The 23,081-nt window shown below is 41.7% G+C and overlaps 1 protein-coding gene across 15 annotated transcripts in view; it reads left to right on the top strand.

The window, feature by feature from the left end:
• Nucleotides 1-10,051: 10,051 nt before the first annotated feature.
• The window catches only part of Supt20h (SPT20 homolog, SAGA complex component), a 33,154-nt gene continuing 20,124 nt past the window's right edge, over nt 10,052-23,081 (top strand). For 7 of the 15 annotated variants that reach the window (XM_032898409.1, XM_032898407.1, XM_032898404.1 and 4 more), the window contains exons 1-10: nt 10,052-10,126; nt 10,349-10,457; nt 12,027-12,113; nt 13,418-13,453; nt 13,904-13,962; nt 14,558-14,624; nt 17,028-17,157; nt 18,710-18,813; nt 22,265-22,381; nt 22,494-22,547. In XM_032898409.1, coding sequence (XP_032754300.1) covers nt 12,111-12,113; nt 13,418-13,453; nt 13,904-13,962; nt 14,558-14,624; nt 17,028-17,157; nt 18,710-18,813; nt 22,265-22,381; nt 22,494-22,547 — 570 coding nt within the window. In that variant the 5' untranslated portion in view covers nt 10,052-10,126; nt 10,349-10,457; nt 12,027-12,110. Of the gene's footprint in view, nt 10,127-10,193; nt 10,458-11,447; nt 11,499-12,026; nt 12,114-13,417; nt 13,454-13,903; nt 13,963-14,557; nt 14,625-17,027; nt 17,158-18,709; nt 18,814-22,264; nt 22,382-22,493; nt 22,548-23,081 lie in introns of those variants that run through there. The other 8 variants (XM_032898413.1, XM_032898412.1, XM_032898411.1 and 5 more) reach the window with 5 other exon arrangements.

Here is a 23,081-nt window from a genome sequence, read left to right as displayed (position 1 = left end):
ACATGCTAAGAGCTAGGATTCAGTCTTCTTGAGACAACTATGTCAACACAGAAAATACTAACTGGACTACAGAGGTTAAATCTTGATGGAATCTCTAAGTCAACTACTTGGTGTGAATTTTTCATCAGGCAGATAGTGTGACCTCATAATCTATGCAAATGAGATTATCTTTCCATGCTACCAATTAAAACCTGGCCTGGAGGTATTTCCAGTCTTGCTCATTTGCTATGTAGATATTGTGGAATATTCACAGGGAACACTACTGTAGGTGACCAAGTGTCCAAGTGACCGAGCAAACTAAACCCAAACCGTCAGACCTGCTGGAGAGAGAGAATAAAGATGGTGACAATATTTTATATCGCTGGAAACTGACCCTATTGCCCTACTTCACTGGTTATGTTTCTGTTGCTGTGATAAGAACCTTTTTCTGAGAAAAGAACCTTAACAAAGGTGGGGTTTGCTTTGGCCTGGTCTGAAGTGCAGTTCATCACAACAGGGATGTGGCCGGAGCGTAAAGCAGCTGGTCATGGTCCATCGGAGGTCAGAGTGCTTGTGCTTCGCTGGGTTTCTCCTTTGTGTGCAGTCCAGAGCCCAGCCTGTGGAACGGTACCCTTCACATTTTGGGTGGATCTCAGTTAACCTAATTCAGATGATTTCTCAAAGGTCTGCCAAGAGGCCTAGTTCCCAGGTGATGCTGGATCCTAACAAGCTGACGATCAGAATTAACAATCACACCCACCACATCAGATTTTATAAAGCAACCTTAACGGCTCTGAGAAGTGGTCAGAGTAGTCATTTTCTCACATCCTTCGTCACCAAGCATTTAGTCTTTCTGGTCTTTATAGAGTTATGTGATTATTAATAGAACGTGCTAAACCTGGGCATCACAGTAAGAACTGAACCAAAAATTATGTGAGAGCCAGGCATGGTGGCAAGTGCCTTTTAAAAAAAAAAATCCCCCCCACACCCCACACCCTGGCAAGTGCCTTTAATCCCAGAACTTTGCAGTCAAAGACAGGCTGATCTCTGTAAGAGTAAGGCTTGCCTAGCCTACATATTGAGTTCTAGGCCACCCAGGGTTTCCCAGGGAAACCCATCTCTACCTGGCCCCAAGACCTACCTCTACATAAAGGATACTCCTTGTGTCAGAGTTTCAAATTTCTCTAAACCAGGCAGAGAAGAAAGGTCTGGCTTGGACTTTGCCTTTAGGTCTTTACCAACTAGTCAGGGAGGCACAGAGCATGCATACTTCTAAAATATACCCAAACTCTGTAAATGTAGGTCTAAGGAAAAGAATGTCTCTCAGGACTTTAATCTATGTGAACACTCTGTGAAAGGAAGGAGTCTTTTACCGAGCCTGTAAACGTGCATGGAATTCTACAGAGAACAGGAAAATGGTTCCAAGGAGAAGAACGTGTGGACACAAGATGTGAGTGCTGACGGCAATTTCCTGATGTGAGACAGTGAACTCAAGAGCCAGGGGGTTGACTGGATAGCAATCGCCAACTTTTTAAGAAAGTCAGAGGCTACCTTAGACGGGCCTGTGTGACAAGCTTCAGAGTTTTAGAAGAGCCTTCTGATAGTCACTTCTATCACTTACCCCCAAATAGACTTATTCACCCCAAAAAGCTCCCTTTTCTTACACAGCTCACCTTGGTATATTTTGTTACTCTTGGTTCATGTCCCATGTTTATATTAACTTTTTGTGTGTGGGTAAAATTAAAGAAAATAATAATGTTTAAATCTCAATACAGTTGTTTAATCTGAAACTACACACACACACATACACACACAATCTGACTCAGCCTTTGGCAGTCCATCTCTGTTTGGCTTCCTTGGGTTGCTATGCTAATATAGAGAACATTACTGCTTTGGGAAACAGGATTAACTAAAATCTAGGTGCTTAAAATATTGCCTTGCCCAAATACAAACACGCCAGGGTGTTTATTCATCAGTCTCTCCAAGTGCTCTTGACAGGCTATTTTGCTTCCCACTGTAGTTTACTCTTAGTAATTCCCCTTTAATACCCTATTAAATGAGAGCAAAGGTTTTCTTTTGTGTATGAACATTCTCTCACCACTGGCAAAATACAAGCATTGCAATTCCTTTGTCTGCCTTTCTTTCCCTCTCTTTCTTTCTTCCTTTCTTTCTTCTTTCTTTCTTATTCTGATTTTTACTTTGAAACAGGGTCTCAGCATGTAGACCTGGCTGGTCTGGAACTCACTATGTAAATCAGACTGTCCTAAAACTCAGAGATCCTCCTGCCCCTATGTCCTTAGTGCTAATTCCACCTTTAATCTCAGCTCTGTAATAGAATTTCTAGTGTACGTGTTTATCAAATAAATTATAGAAACAAAATTAACAGATTCCTGTTGGGATGCTTATCTCTGTCTAAGAACCTAGTGTAGTGGTGTGGGCTTTTAACAGCAGCTCGAAAGACACTGAGGAGAGAAAGTTTTGGGTTTGAAACTACAATTCATGGTAAGAATGTCTCAAAAAGCAAAACAAACACAATTTCTAATGTTCTATAAACTTTATATTTATATATAATACCTCATTATAGCATTTTGAGCTTTCTCTGAAAAGTGACTGAAAGAGAAAATATTAAATTTTATTTTGCAATATGGAGAAATTAGCAAGTAGTAGGAAATCATTGATAATTGATTTGATCCCAGTAGCTGTTTTATATTTAAACATATTATTTACTTAACAAATTATGTTAGATCATTTGTCAGCAGTTAATTATACCAAAGGAGGTAGATGAGTGAGTGTGCCTGTTTAATTCCAGCACTTAGGAGGCTGGAACTGCAGGCTCATGAAGTCTGGGCTAGCCTGAACTACAGAGAGACCCTGTCACAAAAATTCCTTTTAAAAAGGGCATTGATATAGCTCAGTGATAGATCTGCTTATATGTAGTTGGTCCTAGTTTCAGTCAATTTTCAGTACTGGAAAAAAACAAACAAAAAAATAAGGTTTTTTTTTTTTTTTTTTTTTTTTTTTTTTTGGCTTTAAATAGGGTCTGTAGGATGATGTCATCACGCAGGTGAAGGCAGGCACAAGATAGAATGAGGCCTGTCATTGGACGAGAAGGAAGGATGGGCAGGAGAAAAGTTTTAGAGAGAGGGAGGAGATTGGAGAGTGGGGGAGAAGCAGGGAGAGAGGAAGCAGCCGAGAGAATATGGAGGCTGATGTTAAGATCCCTCTCTGCACATCTACAGGTTGTTATGAATATTCTTAAGGGATGGATGTGTACAGGGCTTTGTATGTCTAGATGACCAAATTATATATTATCAATTGGACCAGAGGTTATTGTGTTGTGCGCTCTTTCATGTGGTGATTTAAGCTCAAGAGAGTGTGTGGTGACTGGAGACATGTGTATGTCTGGCGTGGTGGCAACCTGCCTTGGGAACTAGATGGGGAGAGAGATTCCTGCCAGGCTCAGAGAGAGGCCTTTGGCAGTGTGATATGGGATGCAGCAAAGCGGGTGAGACGCTTTCCTGACTGAGATGAAGATGTCTACCGGATATCTTGGGGCACTGTGGTGCCAGACCTAGTACGGGATATAGGACAGCATTTTTTAAATATAATTTTACATCAACAAGGGTTTCTCATATCGTACAGACTGGCCTGGAACTTGCTGTGTGGCCAAGACTCCCTGAACTCCTGATCCTCCTACCTCCACCTCCTATGTGCTGGGATTAGAAGTGTGTGCCACTATGCCCTAACCAAAACCCATAAATTATAAAAGTGCCTCTGGAGCCAGGTAAGACAGGACACACATCTGCAGGGAGCCTAGAAAGGCAGTACCCACATCTGCAGCTCCAGACATTCTGGAGGCTGGGGAAAGATGGCCAGAAGTTCAAGACCAGTGTGGTACAGTCCTGCTGTCCCAGTTACTGGGAGGCTGAAACAGGAAGAGCAAAACTTCACAGCCTGCCTACAGTACAGAATAAAGTCAAAGTCAGCCTGGCTAACTGGGCAAGGCCCCATCTCAGGACAACTTAAGCAGGGTTGGAATATCCACGGTAGAGCACTTGCTTAGCACGTGTGCGACCCTAGGTACAATCCTCAGAATAGGCCAGCTATTCTTGGTTGTCAACTTCACTACATCTGGAATTAACTAAAACTCCAAAATGGAGGGCACACTTGTGGAAGATTTTTGCTTACTTTGACGTAGGAACTATCCATGTCCAATCTGGATCTTTGAGGTAGAAAGATAAACTTTTGTTTTGTTTTGTTTTTTGTTTTTTTTTTTTTTTGGAGCTGAGGACCGAACCCAGGGCCTTGCCCTTGCTAGGCAAGCGCTCTACCACTGAGCTAAATCCCCAACGAAAGATAAACTTTTAATTCAGATCTTTTGAATTGGGAAGCCAAGCCAGCTGAGACAGCCAGCCTCATGGACTTGTTTGCTACTGGATTCTTGGACCTTCCATTCATAGGCAGCCATTGTTGGATTAGCTATACCACAGCCTGTAAGTCATTTTAATAAATCCTATCTATCTATCTATCTATCTATCTATCTATCTATCTATCTATCTATCTATCTATCTCCATTTCTATCTATCTATCTGTCTGTCTGTCTCTGTGTGTGTGTGTGTGTGTGTGTGTGTGCCTATCTCTATTTCTATCTATAAAGAAAGAGGAGAGAGAGAGAAAGAGAGAGAAAGAGAGAGAGAGAGAGAGAGAGAGAGAGAGAGAGAGAGAGAGAGAGAGAGATCATTCTATAAATTCTGTTACTCTGAAAAACACACGGAACTATCAAAAAACAATATTTGTGTCAACCCTTCACAAGCCAAAAGTTAAATCTATGTAATGAAAACCAGTCCAATATTTATTTTTAAGTGAAGTCCTGACCTCTAGTGGCTACACAGAATAACCAATCTACTAAATAATTTTAATGTCACAATGAGAAAATGATATTGTAACTTTCCTAATGAGAAGCAATCAGTAAAATAAAATATCTGTGAAACCAACCGAACTTGTTAATTTAAAAAAAATCAACTTTGAGGCCAGGTGTGATGTCATATCCCAGAAATGACAGCAACTTGGGAATTAGGGGCAAGAGAATCGAGAGTTTAAAGGCATCTTCAGCTCCATAGCAAGTTGAAAGACAGCCTGGGAGATCCTGTCTAGAAAGTAACCGTGAAAATGTTATTGACAAAATAAAGGCTAGAAAGTAAAAGGCCAGTGTATGAAAGGAGGTATACAGAGAGATGAGACCACACAGGGCCTTGAGTCATATTGTAACAGGTTCCTGATCTTATTAGAAACCCAGACCTTAGCATAACTGACTCCACTATGTTAAGCTCACCTAGCTAAAAACACAAAGGCCTAATCAAAGTGCATAATTTTTTGAAAGTTTCTAAATATACTTACCTTGTTCTTTGGCTTCTGCTTCTGGCTAACTATTCATGTTAACAAATATGTCGACCCATGATATGGTTTTTGTGCTTAAAAGCCTACCCTGAGAAGGGTTGGGGCTACACTCAAATCCTAAACACCCAGTATAGAGGCTTTCCTGCTAATAAAGACTTTCTATTGGCTCAAACCTGTGTCTTGAGTTTCCTCTGGTGAATATGCCTTAACAATATCAAAGATGAAGAGTTTAACTATTCATGTTAACAAATATGTCGACCCATGATATGGTTTTTGTGCTTAAAAGCCTACCCTGAGAAGGGTTGGGGCTACACTCAAATCCTAAACACCCAGTATAGAGGCTTTCCTGCTAATAAAGACTTTCTATTGGCTCAAACCTGTGTCTTGAGTTTCCTCTGGTGAATATGCCTTAACAATATCAAAGATGAAGAGTTTATTTTGTGACCACCAGGGGTTCAGCAGAAGTATTTAACCGGGAGAATATAAGATTATCTGGGTACTAGAAATGTGGAGGTCATTTTCACAAAGGGGAAACAGGTATATTATTGTTGGTCAGCTCACCTGGTGTCTACGCATGGCCCGGACCAGTTTTATCAAGGTTCTAGACAGAGTCCCAGGGGGAAGACCCAGGATGAAAGAGAAATAAAAGGCATGTTCGAAGAGGGCAAACCAAGCCTTCTTTACATCTCGGTGCCTGGAACATTTGACCACATACATATGGAGGGAGTGTGGGCCACGTGCCAGATCCTGGACTATCTCTGGCCCTGGTGATAGTCCATAGGCCTTGGCTTAGGTAAGGGGGAAAACGCCAACGTCCTATCATCAAGACCTCTAGGAAGTCTTCAATCCAGTCTAGGCCCTGCAGGTAGTACTGTAACTACCCTCTCATAGCCTTCATTTCACACTGAGAAGAATGGCTTGAATTCAGTAATCAAGACAGGCAACAGAGAGGCAAGACTTATGGAGCAGGGGAGAAAATGAAACTCAGGAAAATAGCATCTAGCCAGATTAGAGCTGGGAAGCCAAGCCTTCTGTAGGGAGCCATACTGGATTTGGGCCTGGCCACTTTGTGACTGTATGGCCACAGTTAAGATGACTGCCATAAAGTCTTGAGATTGTTGGACAAAAGCCTCTCCCATGAATTTACAACACAAGAAGATTACAATCACGGAATGCTTTCAGCCCGAAAAAGACCCTTCCGGGTCTCCTGCAGGGTTTTACCCCTGCTGAGCCCAGCTGATGCAAGTGGAAGCCGTTTGTTCCTAACAAAGGAGCAGTCTTGCCTGGTACCACACACCGGAGTGGTGGTTAATTCTTTCCTGCCTTTTGTCTTCTTGATCTTTGTCTTTAAGATTTAGGTTGGTCTTCCAGGATATTTTCCTAGTTTATTCAGGTCATTTAGTCGGTCTTCTATTACCAAAGTCTCGAGCCAGGGTTTCCCACTGTGCTTCCCAGATATTTTCTACCTGGTGTACTTGGGATATATAGTTTGGTGAAGAAAGTTACAGGAGGCCCTTCCTCTTCTGGCTTGACACGAATAACCTGTGTGTGTGTGTGTGTTTCTTTAATCCCACAGGCTTTTGCCCGATTCTCGGTACTGTGTCAGTGCAGGCACCGACAGCCTTCAACTACAAAACTAAGACACACAAATGTGGGGGCCCTCAGAACAACAAGATCCCTGACAGTGGCTTGCATCACTACCACCTTCAGGGACAGAGAGAGTGGGCCTCTGTTGGAACAGCTTTCTGTCTGACACTCTTAGATATTGGTTTTTAAAAACTCAATGTGGGGTTAGTTGTGGTAGTCTACACTAACCTCAGCACTCAAGAGGCAGATCAATTTCTGTGGGTTCAAAGCCAGCCTGGCCTTTATAGCAAGCTTCAGGTCAGCCAGAGTATAATAATAATAATAATAATAATAATAATAATAATAATAATAATAATAATAGTAATAGTAATAGTAGTGAAAGAGCGTACCCCTAAACGGGGACATGTCTCTCGCTCCAATCATGGGATGGGGTGCCCCCAGGAATCACGAGTAGCCGGTCTTGATGTAACAGCAAGAGGTAGCATTTATTAACGAGATCCCGGACCCACACGTATCTCACACAGGAGACAGAGGAATCGGCCCCGAGCCTCTTCAGGCAGGGGTTTATATAGGAGAAGCTAGGGGGTTTCACGTGGTTATCAGCAAGGGAAATGGGTACAAGGTCTCATCTGCAAGCAGTACGTGCGGGCTGGGGTGTTCTCAATATAGGAGAACGTCTTATCTCTATCTGTAGAGCAGGGAGTCATCCATCCGGATGGCCCCTCCTTCCTGGAACAATCCCTTGACCTTGTTTTTAGGCTTGGCCGGGCACATCTCAGGCCAACTCTGTCTTGTCCCCTTATCTGCTGTTCTTTTGTAGTTTTTATGAAGTTTTTATTTTAACTCTTTAGCTCCAAATGGTCCGGCAAGCCCTATAGTCTCCCTCAGGTAGTCCGGACCTTGTTTATGACTAACTTTTTGAAATTTAACTCTTCAGTAGTAGTAGTAGTAGTAGTAGTAGTAGTAGTAGTAGTAGTAGTAACAACCACAACCACCAGGACCTATGCTGGAGCCTTGCTCTATCCTTATTGAACACTAGCTCAGTCTGGCTGGAGCAAAGGTACACTATGAACCATAAGTAACCAAGTCAGCTCAGTCAGTCAACAGGTTTTCCAGCGGCGGAAGGAGGATTAAAAAGAGACAATTAGACAACACTGTATCATGACCCCCAGCCAGTTCTGAGGCGAATTTATTTTTTCCTAGTCTGCTTTTATACCCTTTCAAATGTATGCAAGTAATAAGGTCAGTTCTAGGCTAAGGGAACAAACAAGGTAGTAAACAAAGACTCACCATTACTGTTTCTAAGGGCTTATTCTAAGGATGACCAAGATTATCTGCGCCTACTTCCCTGTCCTAGCCCAAAGTCATATTCCTACCTGAAGCCTACTTCTTTGTTCTAGCCTAAAATCAGCCAACTTCCCTGTCCTGGCCCAATGTTGAATTCATGCCAAGTGGCCCCAAAAGCTCTCCACACATAAGCAAAGTGGCATAAGAGCCAGAAAAAAAAAAATGACTATCACATCCTTACAGAATAAATTCTGCATGTTTGTTGTGGTCAATCTACCATTGTGAAAGTCTGCCAGCTTCTCCTTTGCCAGCTACTCTTGCCTAGGAGGTAGCCTACACTCTCACAACTTCTGCTTCAGACCTAGGCTGTTTGATTTCTGACCCAAGACCAATGTTCATCTTGAGTCAGTGACAAAGCCCCCTGGAGACAGATTTGTCTTCAAGAATGGCTTCTTGTTGGTTTGTTTGAGCAATGTCTTGCTCTGTAACTCAGTCCAGCCTGCAAGTCACTGTGTCTGTCCTTACAGACACTGGGATTACAGGCATGAGCCACCATGACAGCCAAGGGCTGGTTTTATAAATAAAACTCCTCTACCAATTCTGCTGAGCCAAACACTCCAGTGTACACAAGTGTTTCCAGCAGTTCTAACAAACAACATGAAGACGACTCCTCAATTAAAAATCCTCAACTATTCAATGTGCTTTAAGGTGCAGAATTACCACTGTCTTAGTCAGGATTTCTATTCCTGCACAAACATGACCAAGAAGCAAGTTGGGGAGGAAAGGGTTTATTCAGCTTACTTCCATGTTGCTGTTTCATCACCAAAGGAAGTCATGACTGGAACTCAAGCAGGTCAGGAAGCAGGAGCTGATGCAGAGGCCACAGAGGGATGCTTCTTACTGGCTTGCTTCCCCTGGCTGGCTCAGCTTGCTCTCTTATAGAACCCAAGACCACCAGCCCAGGGATGGCACCACCCACAATGGGCTGGGTCTTCCCACGTAGATCACTAATTGAGAAAATGCTTTACAGCTGGGTCTCATGAAGGCATTTCCACAACTGAGGCTCCTTTCTCTGTGATAACTCCAGCTTGTGTCAAGTTGACATACAAAACCAGTCAGTACAACCACCAAACACTTAATTGTGGTCAGATCATGCCTTTCCTAGATTTTTTAGAACTCATCACTGGGGTGGTTAAAATAAAATTGAAACGGTGTTGGGAGACAGATTACCAGATAAAGGGCGCTTGCCACCAACCCTGACTACTTGAGTCTGAACCCCAGGATCGTGAAGGAGAGAACCGACTCCCACAAGTTGTCCTGTGACGTCCAAATGCACTGCATACATATATGCACGAAACAGATAGGTGTAAAAGGACTTAAGGAATTCGCTGGCACCTGACGTACCACAAGCAAGCTCTAAGTTCTGAACTCATTAATTTTGGTAAAGATGTATCACAAAGTTTGGAAGTTCAACTTTTTCCTGCTCCCGAAAATTAAAACCCATGCTCTCCCAAGCCGCGCAAACCCGCCGGACAGCTTGCTCCAGCGTTGTGCCTACTCCTGAAGCTACTCTAAGACCCTGGAAAGCGGGTATGGTCCCGCCCTCCAGTTAAGCTACTATCTCCTTTCAAAACTTCCAATCACCGCCCCACCTCTAACCACGCCCACGGTCCCGCCCAGTCCGCCAATCAGAACTGCGGCGGCCGGAACTCGCTGTTGGAGCTGTAAGTGAGCGTTGTGTCGGGCCTTGCACGGCCTCAACACCCGCCCCTTCCACTAGCAACGCGCCAATCGGAAGAGCAGCCGCCGGAAGTGGCGGTTGGAGGTGTGGGTGGGCGTTACAGCAGCCCTTAGTTGAGTTCTGAGGCTGAAGGTGGTAGGTGACTTTGGTGGGTGGGCGGGCCGGCTAGGGGTTGTAGGTCAAGTGTCCTGGGGCAGCCCGGATCTGAAGTGACGGGAAGAGGTCCATCTGCTTCTCCAAGTTCCGGGTCTTGGGCGGGGCCCATCGGCGGCCATTCTGCGCGAACGACCCTCAGCACTTCGTGTCCCGGTTCGCCTGCACTTTTAGTAATAACTTGTCCTTTGGGCTCCGTTACAGGTATTTCTGGAAACTCCCTGCGGGGTTGGCAGAATGCTTCTTCAGGCCGGAGTCCTGTGTGACTATTGAATAAAGCCGGTTGCTTCTCTGTGGAGTTGGCGTTCTGAGGGTAAAGCCTGGGTTTAAAAAAAAAAAAGTCTGCAATTGAGACCCAAGTTCATCAGAGAAATCAGAGTAGCTGATGTCTACCCTGGGAGCCATCTTTTATCGCCATCCGAGTCCCTAGTTAAGACGCCCAAGTGCAAAAGCGATATGTACAGACTTAGGGATTGAGTACAGAGTACTATGATTGATATAAACTTAACATTAAAATTAAGAAAAAATACGTGAGTGCTCTCTTCAAGTCAGTTCGTGATGCTTTGCTTAAGGAAAGAAAAAGAGGAACCATGGATGCGGGTTTGATTAGGCTGAAGGTTAGAATAATAGAACCTCAGGTTACAAATTGGGAAGGGACAAATGCCTAAATAGGACTGTGATATTGGGTGAGTCGCTTGCATTGAGTTCTCGGTAAAATAGAGATGTCGATGATGTTTATAATAGTTTCACATGGGTTCTCAGTTCTCATCAATTACATATACAAACAGAATATAAGAGATAACACGTGTGTTCGTTCTTTTGTGCAACGAAATAGTTTTAAAATACCCCTCCCTTCTAAAAAGTAACTGTAATTTGAGTTACTACATTGGATTTGTAAGTCTTGTTATTTATGTTTAATGGTCAAAAAAAAATTCACCTAAATTCTGCTTATCCTCTAGTAATTCAAAGACAGAAATAATGTCATTCTTAAAAAGATACATTTTGGCTTTTAAAAGACTAATACTACCAGGGAATATTTTTTAGCCTGTACTGGCTTAAGCTTTGGGGGGTCCTTCCCTTTGAAAGAGTTTTGCATAGGAAATCTGGTTTTCTGTCACCAGAATTTGTACGTTACCGGAGTTGTGTAGTTTCTGTGGTAGTGAGTACAAATTGATAGGTGAAAGCTGTAGTAAGAGAACTTTTAGTGTCTTCAGAGCAGAGTGTATCATCTCTGGTAGGCGGAAAGGGAACAGTGGCCTTCCACTGTGGTGTTCCTTATTTCTGGACCCCTATTCTATTCTAGACTTTGACCAGAACCCAGAGAATGGGACATGGGCATTCAACTTAAAGCTGGGTAGGTTACTTTGTTTTTAAGCCAGGATGAGAACCCCTGCATTATAGAAAAGGTTTTTTTTTTAAAGGTGTTACTCCTTTTCTTGAGGAAAAGGACTAGAGCAATCTGGGAAGCGTAGCCTGGGACACTTGGTGGGAAATAGAGGGTTTCTGGTTTTGCCATCAGTGTGACTAAAAACTGAATTTCAAAGTGGCCCTACATAGCTGTCAAAGCTGGTGGGCAGGTTGTAGAATCTGCAGGGAAGACAGTCCCGTATTGATGCTAGAAAACACGTTTTAGAAGCCAGTGTTTTCTCAGTGTTGTGTCACTTTTGGGCCATGGGAGGTAATGATTGGAATTCTCAGATGGTTTTGGCCTGCTCTGTAAGAGCTGGTTTTCATCTGTGTATAGGTGGCTCTAATACACTCTCTTGTAGAAGGTTGTTTTAAAGATAAGCTAGAATGTATATGCCTTGAGTGCTTTCCCTGATAATGACACGTTTTGCAGTTGCATGCTAACAGTTCCTATTTGTTTGTTGGTTTTCTGCAGGATTTAAGAAGTCATGATTTCCACCCCACTTCCACAGCACGTCTAAAGTTTTGTCTTCTTTCTGGGTCCTTATCTTATGCCACAATGGTAAGCTGTGAAATTAGCATGTTAAAATGTGTATCTTATACTCTTCTCTTCCTTTAGCTCCATAAAAACAATAGTGGATAGAAACACACAGATAACTTAGTAACGATGTCAAAATTTTCCCTAGAAAATAATCTGACTCAAATTACACAGCTCCTCCATGTTTTACAAGTTAATTCTGCTTTGTCTTTTTTTTTTTTTCCCTGAGTCTTTGGCTAGGAGGTTGATATAAGTACAGATTATTTGGGGAGGACTTCTCATATTTTAAGTTTCCTCTTACATCTGTTTTGTGTATGCTTGTTCTATACATGTAGGTCTATAAGTTTGTAAAGAAATGATTATGTCAGTGCCCTCCCTCTGGCTCTGTCCGCCTTTTATTTTGAGACAGTCCCTTAGGTCTAGAGCTGGCTGAGTAGGCCAGGTTGGCTCCTGAGGTGTACTTCTCCGTCACTGAGATCCCTGCTTGTGCCACCCTGTCTAGCTTTTTTCTGTGTATTTTGAAGATTAAACTCTGTTATTCATGGTCGTGTGGCAGGTACTTGGACTGAACTATTTCCCCAAACTCCTCCATTTACATGCTTTAAAATTAATAAATGTAGGCAGATTTACTTTGACACAGATGTAATTCCAGTACTTGGGACACTCAGGTCAAAGGATCCCTGTGTGTTGAAGGCCAGCTTGGGCTAGAGAGCTGCAGCCAGCATAGGCTACAGCATCTCCAAACCCTGTCTGTACTCCCCCCCCCCCCACACACACACACCCTCCCCCAACACACCTCCCACACCCACCCCACACACACACACACCTCCCCACACACAGCTCCCCTCACATACTTTAGTGCAGAAATACCTGGAACGGAGCCCAAAGAACATGCTATTCCTGAAGTTCAGGGCTGGTGGCAGTGGGGTTGGAGACAGGGTTAGAAGACATGCATCATCTGTGCTCTGGAGGGCTTGCCTCTTTATTTCTACTTCGTTAGAAGTAATGGAAATTGTCACTGTGGAATTCTTACCTTTTATGTGTACATATTACATGATAGACCGAAGTGCTTAAAGGGAGTAAGGAATGCTTGCTAGAAGCCTATCAAACTCCCAGATCCTGACTGTAGATGCCATTTTAACATTTCTTAGAAACTTATGATCAAGTGCCCAGTCATTTAAAAAAAAATAAATCTTAGTAATGCATTGGAGGATAGAAGTATTGCCTTTGTTTCAGAAAATGAAACAAGCACTTAATGAAGAGTGTCAAGTATTTTTTTTTTTTTTTCTGAAAATAATATTGCCAAATGTGATACTTGTATTTTACAGCAGCAAGCTCTGGAACAAGCTTTGGATCGTGCAGAGGTAGGACCCGACTGATTAAATGTTAAAATGTGATGTTTGTAACTGACAGGAATTCCATAATAGGACATTTTGATAACCTGCAAGAGAACCTAGTATTTTAAACAAGACTGTAGAATTTCTAAAGTTGTTTTTCTATTCTGATGAGTTTTTCTAAAATACTTTAAAATATGGGTCATTGCATGCAGATGTGCAATTTTAAAATAAATTTAGCTATAAAACTATTAGGATATATTTGTCCTGTGGAATTGCATTTTATGGTACTAAAATACTGGGTTGAGTCTTGGTGGGATCTCAGTCTCACTTGTTTATGGCTTGTGTAGAGGTGTGAGTTGAGGCTTGTCAGAGCCCAGGTGACTGAATGGGCCTGTGCTGCTGCAGATGCGGCAAGCTTGCCTACACTTACTCATAGGAAAGCTGAGCACACGCTCTGTGACCCCTTCTCTGTTTCAGTATATCGTCGAAAGCGCTCAGCAGAGGCCTCCGAAAAGGAAATGCCTGTCTAGTGGAAGGTATGACCGCTGAATCAGTAACGCCTAGTCAGTGAGGAAGATAACTGCCACTTCTGCAGACATTTCAGATTCTCTGTATAGACAGATTGAGCATCCCTCATATGGAAACGTAAGATACTCTATAACATGGAGCTTAGGAATCGTGATGGAATGTCACCAATGGATATTTTCATGTCTAACCTATGTGACAGATCACAGTTAGAATGCTGCACAGTAAAAAGTGGTATGTAAGATTGTCGTACATGTCCTTCTGTAGATGTGACCCTACACTACAGTCTCAATGTTCAGAAACTAAAGAAGTCCAAAACAGTGCAGATCTAAAGCATTTTAAATGGTCCAGAGATGCTCAGACCGCATTATGAATTCTTAAATTGAGCTGGGCAATGTAACACCATGTTGAATTGGCATTGTACAGAAATTAACAGACATGTTGATGTAGAAACATTGAAGTCAATGTCTTATAATATATACAGGGTAATGTACTATATTAATTATGGTCTTATCTTACAAGGTTTGGCTATAGAATTAAAATAGTCAAAATAATGAAAAGCCAACAAAATCTTCATGTTGAATATTGATTGCTTTTTTTTTCTAGAAAGTCTATATTTCAAAAACTTTATGACTTATATGTTGAAGAATGTGAAAAAGAGCCCGAGGTTAAGGTAAATATAAATTCCTTATAGTCCTGGGCTTTGGAGTTGTGGTGGAATGGAGGAGGTTTTTAGAACATGGTTTGAAGCAGCTAGTGATTTATATGTTCATGTTGACTGTCTCGTTCAGCCAGACTGCGGTCAGTTCTCTAGCTGAGCAGCTCCATTCCCTAGCTAATCTGAGTGGTCAAGAGCAGTGTGCACTAAGTAATAGGCCATCAGAAAGCCACGGTGCTCCTGTTGACATCCTTTGAGACCTGGCTTTGCAGCTTGTGCTAGGATCTCAGTAACCCATTTCTTGAGATTTGGCCGCTAATATGGGAAGGGTTCAAATGTGCTAATAAAAATGAATTTTATCATAGAATAAACTTGTGGCCAGTTTAATTCATTTTTATTCAGCATAAAGGTATCTATAATCAATAGAAATTGACTTTTTTTAAAACAAAATTGCAATTTATTAAGGAAAGGTTTTCTTATGTGTGGTTTGTTTGAGGTGTGGGCTTAACTGTGCTGGCATAGAACTCAGATAGCCTCCAGAGTATTGGGATTGTGTGTACCTCCACACACAGCTTTAAGGAAAAAAAAAATGTGTATGGACTTAAACACAGACATTGAGCAGTTCACAATTAAATGAATGACATTTAAACAATTAGCCAACCCTCCCCCAAAAGAAAAACAATTAGCATTCCAATACTGTCTGATTTTTAAAATCTCTATCTTAGAGAAAAAAAAAAAACCTTAAAGTTATAAGTAACTATTATAGCATACTTTCCATAAGTTTTATTCAAGTATTCCCTAACAAATTGGCAAGGTTAAAGCATACGAGTTTTTAAAGTTTGTACAAAATTTGTATGTATCTCTAAACTCATAACAATTTGCATAATTTCTACAGCTATAATTTTAGAAACTAGAACTAAGAGGGAGGTATCCTAAAGAATCTAATGGAGTCCGCAAACCCAGCATGATGCATGATTGTCGACCTGCTTTTAAGATACAGAGGCAGAACTGAGCAATCACTGGGCCCTGGAGCCAAAGATGCTATCTGCCCGTTTAAGGAAGTCATTCCCAGCCAATAGGTTTTTTGTTGTTGCTACAATTACTTTCTGGTTTTCTGTTTTGTTTTGAGATTCATTAAAGTACACCCCCTTCATTTTCAGATGCATAGTGTTTTTATTCTGTTCTGGTAATGATCAGAAATGCATGGTTCTTGGGGCCAGTGAGATAGGTCAGCAGATAGAGGTACTTGCTATGAAACCTGAGAGGATTCCCAGGATCTGCAGGGTGGAAGGAGAGAACTGACTTCCACAGATTGTTCTCTGGAATCCACATGCAGCCTGTGGCGTGGGTGTGCCCCACCTGACACACAGTAATGAGTTTAAAGGTAGACATTTAATATCAGATACTCAAGACAGATTTGTGTTCTTAAATACTAAAAAGTACTATCTCATGTTTTTCCTAAAATAGATGAAATGAGTTTAATCTTTAAGTTGGTTTCATACAAAACCACATATTATAAAATTGTGAATTTTGATTTGTGTGCATGTTTCTAGATATATGTTAAAAAACTCAGGTGTTTCTTAAGTTATACCATACGTGAATAAAACATGTGGAACATGTGGTATAATATTTAAAAATACTATAAATGGATGAATTTATAGACAACTCTAAACTATTGTCCTTCACCGGTTAGCTCTTTTCAGGCTCAGCATTTCAGCTGATTTGACTTCTGAACAGCCTCACATCTAAGTGGGTCATGAGCTGTTAAGAAATTTGGCTTTATCACTGTGCAATTAAAGAGGCTCCCCACTCTTCTTTCATAGGTTGCATTTTTTTTCTCTCTCTTTTTCCTTTCTTCCTCTTGTTTCTGTCTCCTTTGAGACCCCAGCTGGCCTTCAAGTATGTGCTGGGCTTATAGACACTAGCTGCCACGCTTGTTGTTGATGTTCATTAGAGCACTGCTTCTCAACCTTCCAGCGCTGCAGCCCTTCTCTACGGTTTCCTATGTTGAACCCCAGCTATAAAATGACTTGCTTTGATACTTCATGACTGTAATTTACTTCATAACTGAATCATAATGTAAGTTTTCAGATGGTCACCAGGCGACCCCTGTGAAGGGTTATTAGACCCCAGAGGGGTTGTGATTCACAGATTGAGGACCACTGGTCTAAAAGCTGGTCATTGCTGTGTAATGAGATCCGGGCTGGCCTGGAACTCGACCTTTTCCTTGGCCTCTTTGACAGGTGCAGATTATTCACGAATAGGAAGTTTATGGTGTGAGTTATTTTGCCTAATGCATGCTAGTGACATTACTGTCCTGTGAATTGTAGCAGTTCCCAGGTATTCGGGATTGTATGTAGTGTGGTAGGGTAACTGACAGGTATATACTGTTTTCATGAACTTCATTTCTCTTTAAAGCAGAAATTAAGAAGAAATGTAAACTTGTTAGAGAAGCTTGTTATGCAAGAGACATTGTCATGTTTAGTGGTCAATCTTTACCCGGGAAATGAAGGGTATTCCCTGATGCTGAGGGGAAAAAATGGATCAGGTAAGACCTTCTGAAGTATGCTTGCCACAGAATACCTCTGCTTTTCAAAGTTAGCTTCTAAAAAATTAAAAGTTGACCTTTAATCAGAGTTTATCCTGATTAAAAGACAAATTCTCATTCTATAGTTTTTCTCCTCTTGACTTTTGCTAGAATGTTTGACATTGTTGTAGTGTGTAGATTAGTCTTCCTGAACTTGAATTTGAAAATTATTGTATCTTTAAAACTTTAGATTGATTTTTTTTTTTTTTTTGTTTTATGTGAATGGATATTTTGCCTGCATATATATCTGTGCTCCACATGCATGCCTGGTACCTTCAGGGTCCAGAAGAAGAGGTTGAATACACTGAAACAAACTTACAGATGATTTTGAGCCACCATGTTGGTGCTGGGAATTGAACCCAGGTCCTCTATAAGAGCAGCCTGAGCTCTTAACTCCGGAGCCATCTCTTCACCCTGTCTCCTTTTATATTTTATTTTTTTAGTTGGAGGAGGAAGGGAGGACCGTGGCACTTGTGTAGTAGGATCCAGGTGTTCCTGAGAGAACTCAGGTGTTCAAGCTGCGCTCTAAGCGCTTTATCCACCAAACCATCTTGCCAGTCTGATTATGTCTTTATAGTTAATAAAACAGATGATTTTTTTTTTTTTTTTTGGTTCTTTTTTTTCGGAGCTGGGGACCGAACCCAGGGCCTTGCGCTTCCTAGGCAAGCGCTCTACCACTGAGCTAAATCCCCAACCCCAGAACAGGTGATTTTTAGCAACTATTTCCTTTATTGCTATCTATATTTTAAGGTATTTTAGCTGCATTTTATATACTGAGTATAAAATCTTGTAAAGCATTCATTGCCTTTTAAGTAATTTTTATTGAGCCATCAAAAAACAGTAAACATTGAAACTAAAATCTTTCTAAAAAGATTTCTAACACTGTGGATGTGAAGAGCAGTAAAACATAAATATTCTTAGATTTCATTTAAAGAGGCATCTCAGAATTTAATAATGTGAGCACTACAAGGAACTTGTGAGGATTTTTATTATGGGATAAGAATATAGCTCAGTTGGATAGTTGCCTGGCATGCACAGAGCTTGGGGTTTTAGTCCATGGCATCGTGTAAACCCATGTGATGTCCCTGACCTGTAATCCTAACTGAGTGTGGAGAGGCAGGAAGAGAAGACATTCACTTTCCTGTTCCTGTTTAAAATGCTAGATACTAAATAAGGTCTCAGCACTGCAATGTGATTGCCTTATAAGACTTATTAGCCTTTGAATGTGTTTTTAAGATTTATTTTTATTATTTTTAATTATGTGTCTGTGTATATATGTGCTTGTATGGGTGTACACAAGAATGCAGGTACCCCCAGAGGTGACAATTACAGTCACTTATGAGCTGTCATGTGGGTACTAGGTACAGAACCCAGGTCCTCTGCAAGAATGGCAAGTGCTCTTAACTACTGAGCCATCTCTTTAGACTAGTGTATTCTATTTTTAAAAGTGATTTACATTACAATCCTAACTTTTTTGTGAGCTGGTTTTTATAAACTTTGTTTTAAAATTGAGATTCTGAGACCATCCGATTGCCTTATGAAGAAGGGGAGTTGCTTGAATACTTAGATGCAGAAGAATTACCTCCTATTTTGGTTGATCTCCTTGAAAAATCACAGGTGAGAAAACAAGACAAAATTCTGTTTTAAACATAGCCTGTGTATAGTAGCATTGCCACCACAGCTTCTTAGACGGCTGAGACAGGAGCAGCTTAAGGAAGTGTGAGGCCAGCCTGGGCAACATAGCAAAACTCCATTTCTAATATATACACACATACAGACAGGCATGCATGCACACACGCGTGGGCGGGCACATGGGCACACACACACACACACACACACACACACACACACGCTCATATGCAAAAATGAAATGTCTTTTTTTAATTCCTTCTTTTGTGTCACTGGGTAGTGAACTAAGGCCTCATATATGTTAGGCTATCAGTTTACAACTAAACTATACCCAATCTCCCGAGAAAATGTTTTGTATGATATATATCATATGTGTGTTAGGTGTTAGTAGGTACATATGCTTTGTGTGTGGTTTTGTTTTGTGAGACATGAACTTATTTGTAGCCTGGCTGACTTAGAACTGGTGATGTTCTTGCTTCAGCCCCTTGACTACTACCACTGTGGACTGAGCTGCCACACGCACTAGCGTTCTCAGTACTGTTTAAGACATCGGAAGGTGCTGAGCAGTACTATTAAAATGTTTGTTGTGTGGTACTTGTTTGCTACACTGCCATGTGCAGTTTTAGTACTTCTTTATTATTTATTTATTGTTTATTTTTTACTTTTACACTTCAGATTTTATTCCCCTTCTGGTCCACCCTCCAACTGTTCCACATCCTATACCTCCTCCCCCACCCCTCCTCCCCCCAGTCTCCACGAGGATGCCCCCACCCCCAACCCCACCAGACCTCCAGGGCCTCCAGTCTCTTGAGGGTTAGGTGCATCTTCTCTGACTGAACCCAGATCCAGGAGTCCTCTGCTGTATATGTGTTGGAGGCCTCATCTCAGCTGGTGTATGCTGCCTGGTTGGTGATCCAGTGTCTGAGAAATCTCAGGGGTCCAGGCTAATTGAGACTGCTGATCCTCCTACAGGGTCACCCTCCTCCTCAGCTTCCTCCAGCTTTTCTTTAATTCAGCCAGAGGGGTCAGCAGCTTCTGTTCATTGGTTGGGTGCACATATCTGCATCTGACTCTTTCAGCTGCTTCTTGGGTCTTTTGGAGGGCAACCCTTTCCGTGAGCGCCCCATAGCCTCAGTAATGATGTCAGGTCTTGGGGCCTCCCTTGACATTGATCCCACTTTGGGACTGTCACTGGGCCTCCTTTTCCTCAGGCTCTTCTCCATTTCCATCCCTGCATTTCTTTCAGACAGGAAGAATTATGGGTCAGAGTTTTGGCTGTGGGATAGCAACCCCATCCCTCACTTGATGCCCTGTTTTTCTGCTGGAGGTGGGCTCAACAGGTTCCCTCTCCCCACTGTAGGTCATTTCATCTAGGGGTCACCCCCCTAAGGTCACCTATTTTCCATCTGCTGGCCTTCAGGGCTTCAGTCCTTTTACCCCACCCAATACCAGATAATTCCTCCCCCCTCCCCCAATCACCTTTCCCTTCCCTCTCCCTCCCTCTCTTCCTCATTTTGGTTGCTCTCTTCTCCCTTCCAAGTGGAACTGAGGCATCCTCGATTGGGCCCTTAAGCTTGTTGACCTTTGGAGTTCTGTGGTCTGTACCTTGGGTATTCTGTACTTTTTTTTTTTTTTTTTGGAAAGGGCGGGTGGCTAATATTCACTTACTAGTGAGAACATACCATGCATGTCCTTTTGGGTCTGAGTTACCTCACTCAGGATGCTGTACTAAATCACCCCAGAAATTATGAATCTGTTTTCCCTGTTTATGAGGCTTGCTTGTGCATCAGAAACAAGGTTCTTTAAGAAGTAACCTGGAGCTGACTCACTTGCCCTGCTCTTCTTGCTGCCTTGACCTGACTTCCATCCTATCCTGGCACTGGTTGACCAGCATTCTTGCATCTTTCTCCACACTTTTTCTTTGCTTTCCCATTACCATGGGTGAATCCTATTCCTAAGGCCTGCTCCCCATTTCTTTGCTAAATGTTTCCCTTCTCTGTGGCTTACAACCATAATGCAGACAGCTGTGTTCTCAACTTGAAACCTCTACTGACCTCACTGATTTTTCAGCTGTTGATTTAGAGTTCTCCTTCTCACTTCAGAACCACTCCAAAGCTTGTCTGTGATCTTTTTATCATACTCTTTGCTCACCTGTCCAGGACTTCTTAGTGATTCTGCCCAGACCCTAATCTCTTGGCATGGCATTAATAGTCGCTTTGCTGTTCGACTCTGATAGTCTAAGGAAAGGTCAGTATACAGGTATAGTGGTACATGCCTTTCATCCCAGCATTGGGGAGAATCAGAAGTTCAAGGCCATGGTCAGCTTCATTTCATTTGATAAGTAAAGTAAATATAAAATTATAATTACAGGGAGAACAGCTACACAGGTGTGGTTGTTAGGGGATATTTGTTGGATGGATGAAGATGCTGCCAATAGCCAGATGTTTAACTGAATTGATTAAAAGAGGGTTGTTCTCATTAACTCAGCTAGAAAATAGCTAGTGGTTGGCCTCAGGGAGGAGATTATGAGCTGCATAGAGCTCTAAGGGCAGTAGTGATTAGAATAGCTAGGCAGGTGCAGGTATTGGTGTACTAATCACGCAGTTGTTAATAGCAGAGTGCTAAAAGGTACAGTGTTGACTTAATGTAACATTTTAAATAGTCATTGTTAAGATTGTGATTAGTAGATCCTGAACATAAATAGTAGTGCTTTAAAGAAAGCATGCACATAAGGAAGCTAATTGTAACTCCTAGATTTGGGTCTGGTTGATTAAAGGTAATGGCTACTATGGTATTATCATTTGTATTTGAGCACAAATAGCTGTAATGGTGTAAAGTACCTGAACATATGTGACGGGTGGCTGGTGGGGTTGTAGCAAAGAGTGCTAAGGCTTCTTAAACTTGCAGTACAACATAGTTGAGACTTAGGTTTGTGCCTGGCTCCCTCTCATTAGTGCACTCTAAAAGTCTAGACATTTTAGGAAAGCAAATAGTGATGTGTTTTATCTAGAGGCTGAAACCCTGGCCTAGTTGCTTGACAGTGTGTAACAGTGACAAACTACATGCCGATTACGATGCTAGCGGAGTGAAACGGTGAGCCAGTGAGCTTCAGAAGACGCTCAGTCCCCGGAACTGCTGTAACCTCCCCTATACAGGGCCGCCAGAGTCATCCTGGATGCCAGTAGATGCAACGTCAGTCTTTGGTTGACAGTTTTAAGTTGCTTTTTACAGTGATGAACATAGACATGAATAAATAATCCTCTTCAGCAATTTATATAATGAAATAGCCACTAAAGATACTTAATGAAGCTATAGAGTTTAAAGAATATGAACCATTCACTACATGCTTCTTTATTTTGATGAGCCCATTTATTATTTGAAAGCTTGTATATTATTTGAAAAATGGCATTTACCTGAACATCTTTTTTACTTAAAACAGGTTAATATTTTTCACTGTGGATGTGTGATAGCAGAAATCCGTGACTATAGGCAGTCCAGTAATATGAAGTCTCCTGGTTACCAAAGTAGGCATATTCTCTTACGCCCAACAATGCAGGTATGGATGTGTAATTAGAAAGTACTGTTTTTTGTTTGTTTGTTGGATTTTTATTAAATGTCCATATATTTGTAAGAACATATGTGTTTTTTAAATGTTTTGTTTCTTTTAGACTTTAGTCTGTGATGTCCATTCTATAACAAGTGACAACCATAAATGGACGCAGGTGAGTTCTCTCTCTAATCCCAAGTAGGCCACTGTGAAGCATCAGTGAGAAGCTTCCTTTTACTGATGTTAGAGAGGTGTGTTAGGGTGGACACTTGGACAAAACCAAGATTCCCTTATGAGCTTTAGGATCCCTCAAGAAACTACTTAGAATCCAGTCCCAATTGTTTCCAGCCTTGCTGATAAAACTGGAGTTAACTGATGAAGGCTAGTGTGAAAATTGGTTTTTTATCCTCTCAAACAAAAGCTTTATCCTTACTATTGAATAGAAATAGATTGTGATTTTTCTTTTATATAGGATTCTGTAATTCTACAGGAAGCCTAGCTCTTATTCCTCCCTTCCTTTCTCCCTTTCTTCCATTCTTTTCTTTTTCTTTTTGAAGTAAGATCGCTAGCCCAGGCTGCCTTGGCACTTGAGATCCCTCTGCCTTAGCCTCCTAAATTCTGAGAGTAAAGACCTATATCACTACACATGGTCTAACAGGACTTCTTAGCACTGACATCAGCTAATTGATACTGTAGTTGTAGCTTTTGC

This window comes from Rattus rattus, chromosome 3, assembly GCF_011064425.1.
Source record: "Rattus rattus isolate New Zealand chromosome 3, Rrattus_CSIRO_v1, whole genome shotgun sequence".
NCBI classification, from domain to species: Eukaryota; Metazoa; Chordata; class Mammalia; order Rodentia; family Muridae; genus Rattus; species Rattus rattus.
This window is presented reverse-complemented; position numbering and strand designations above follow the sequence as displayed.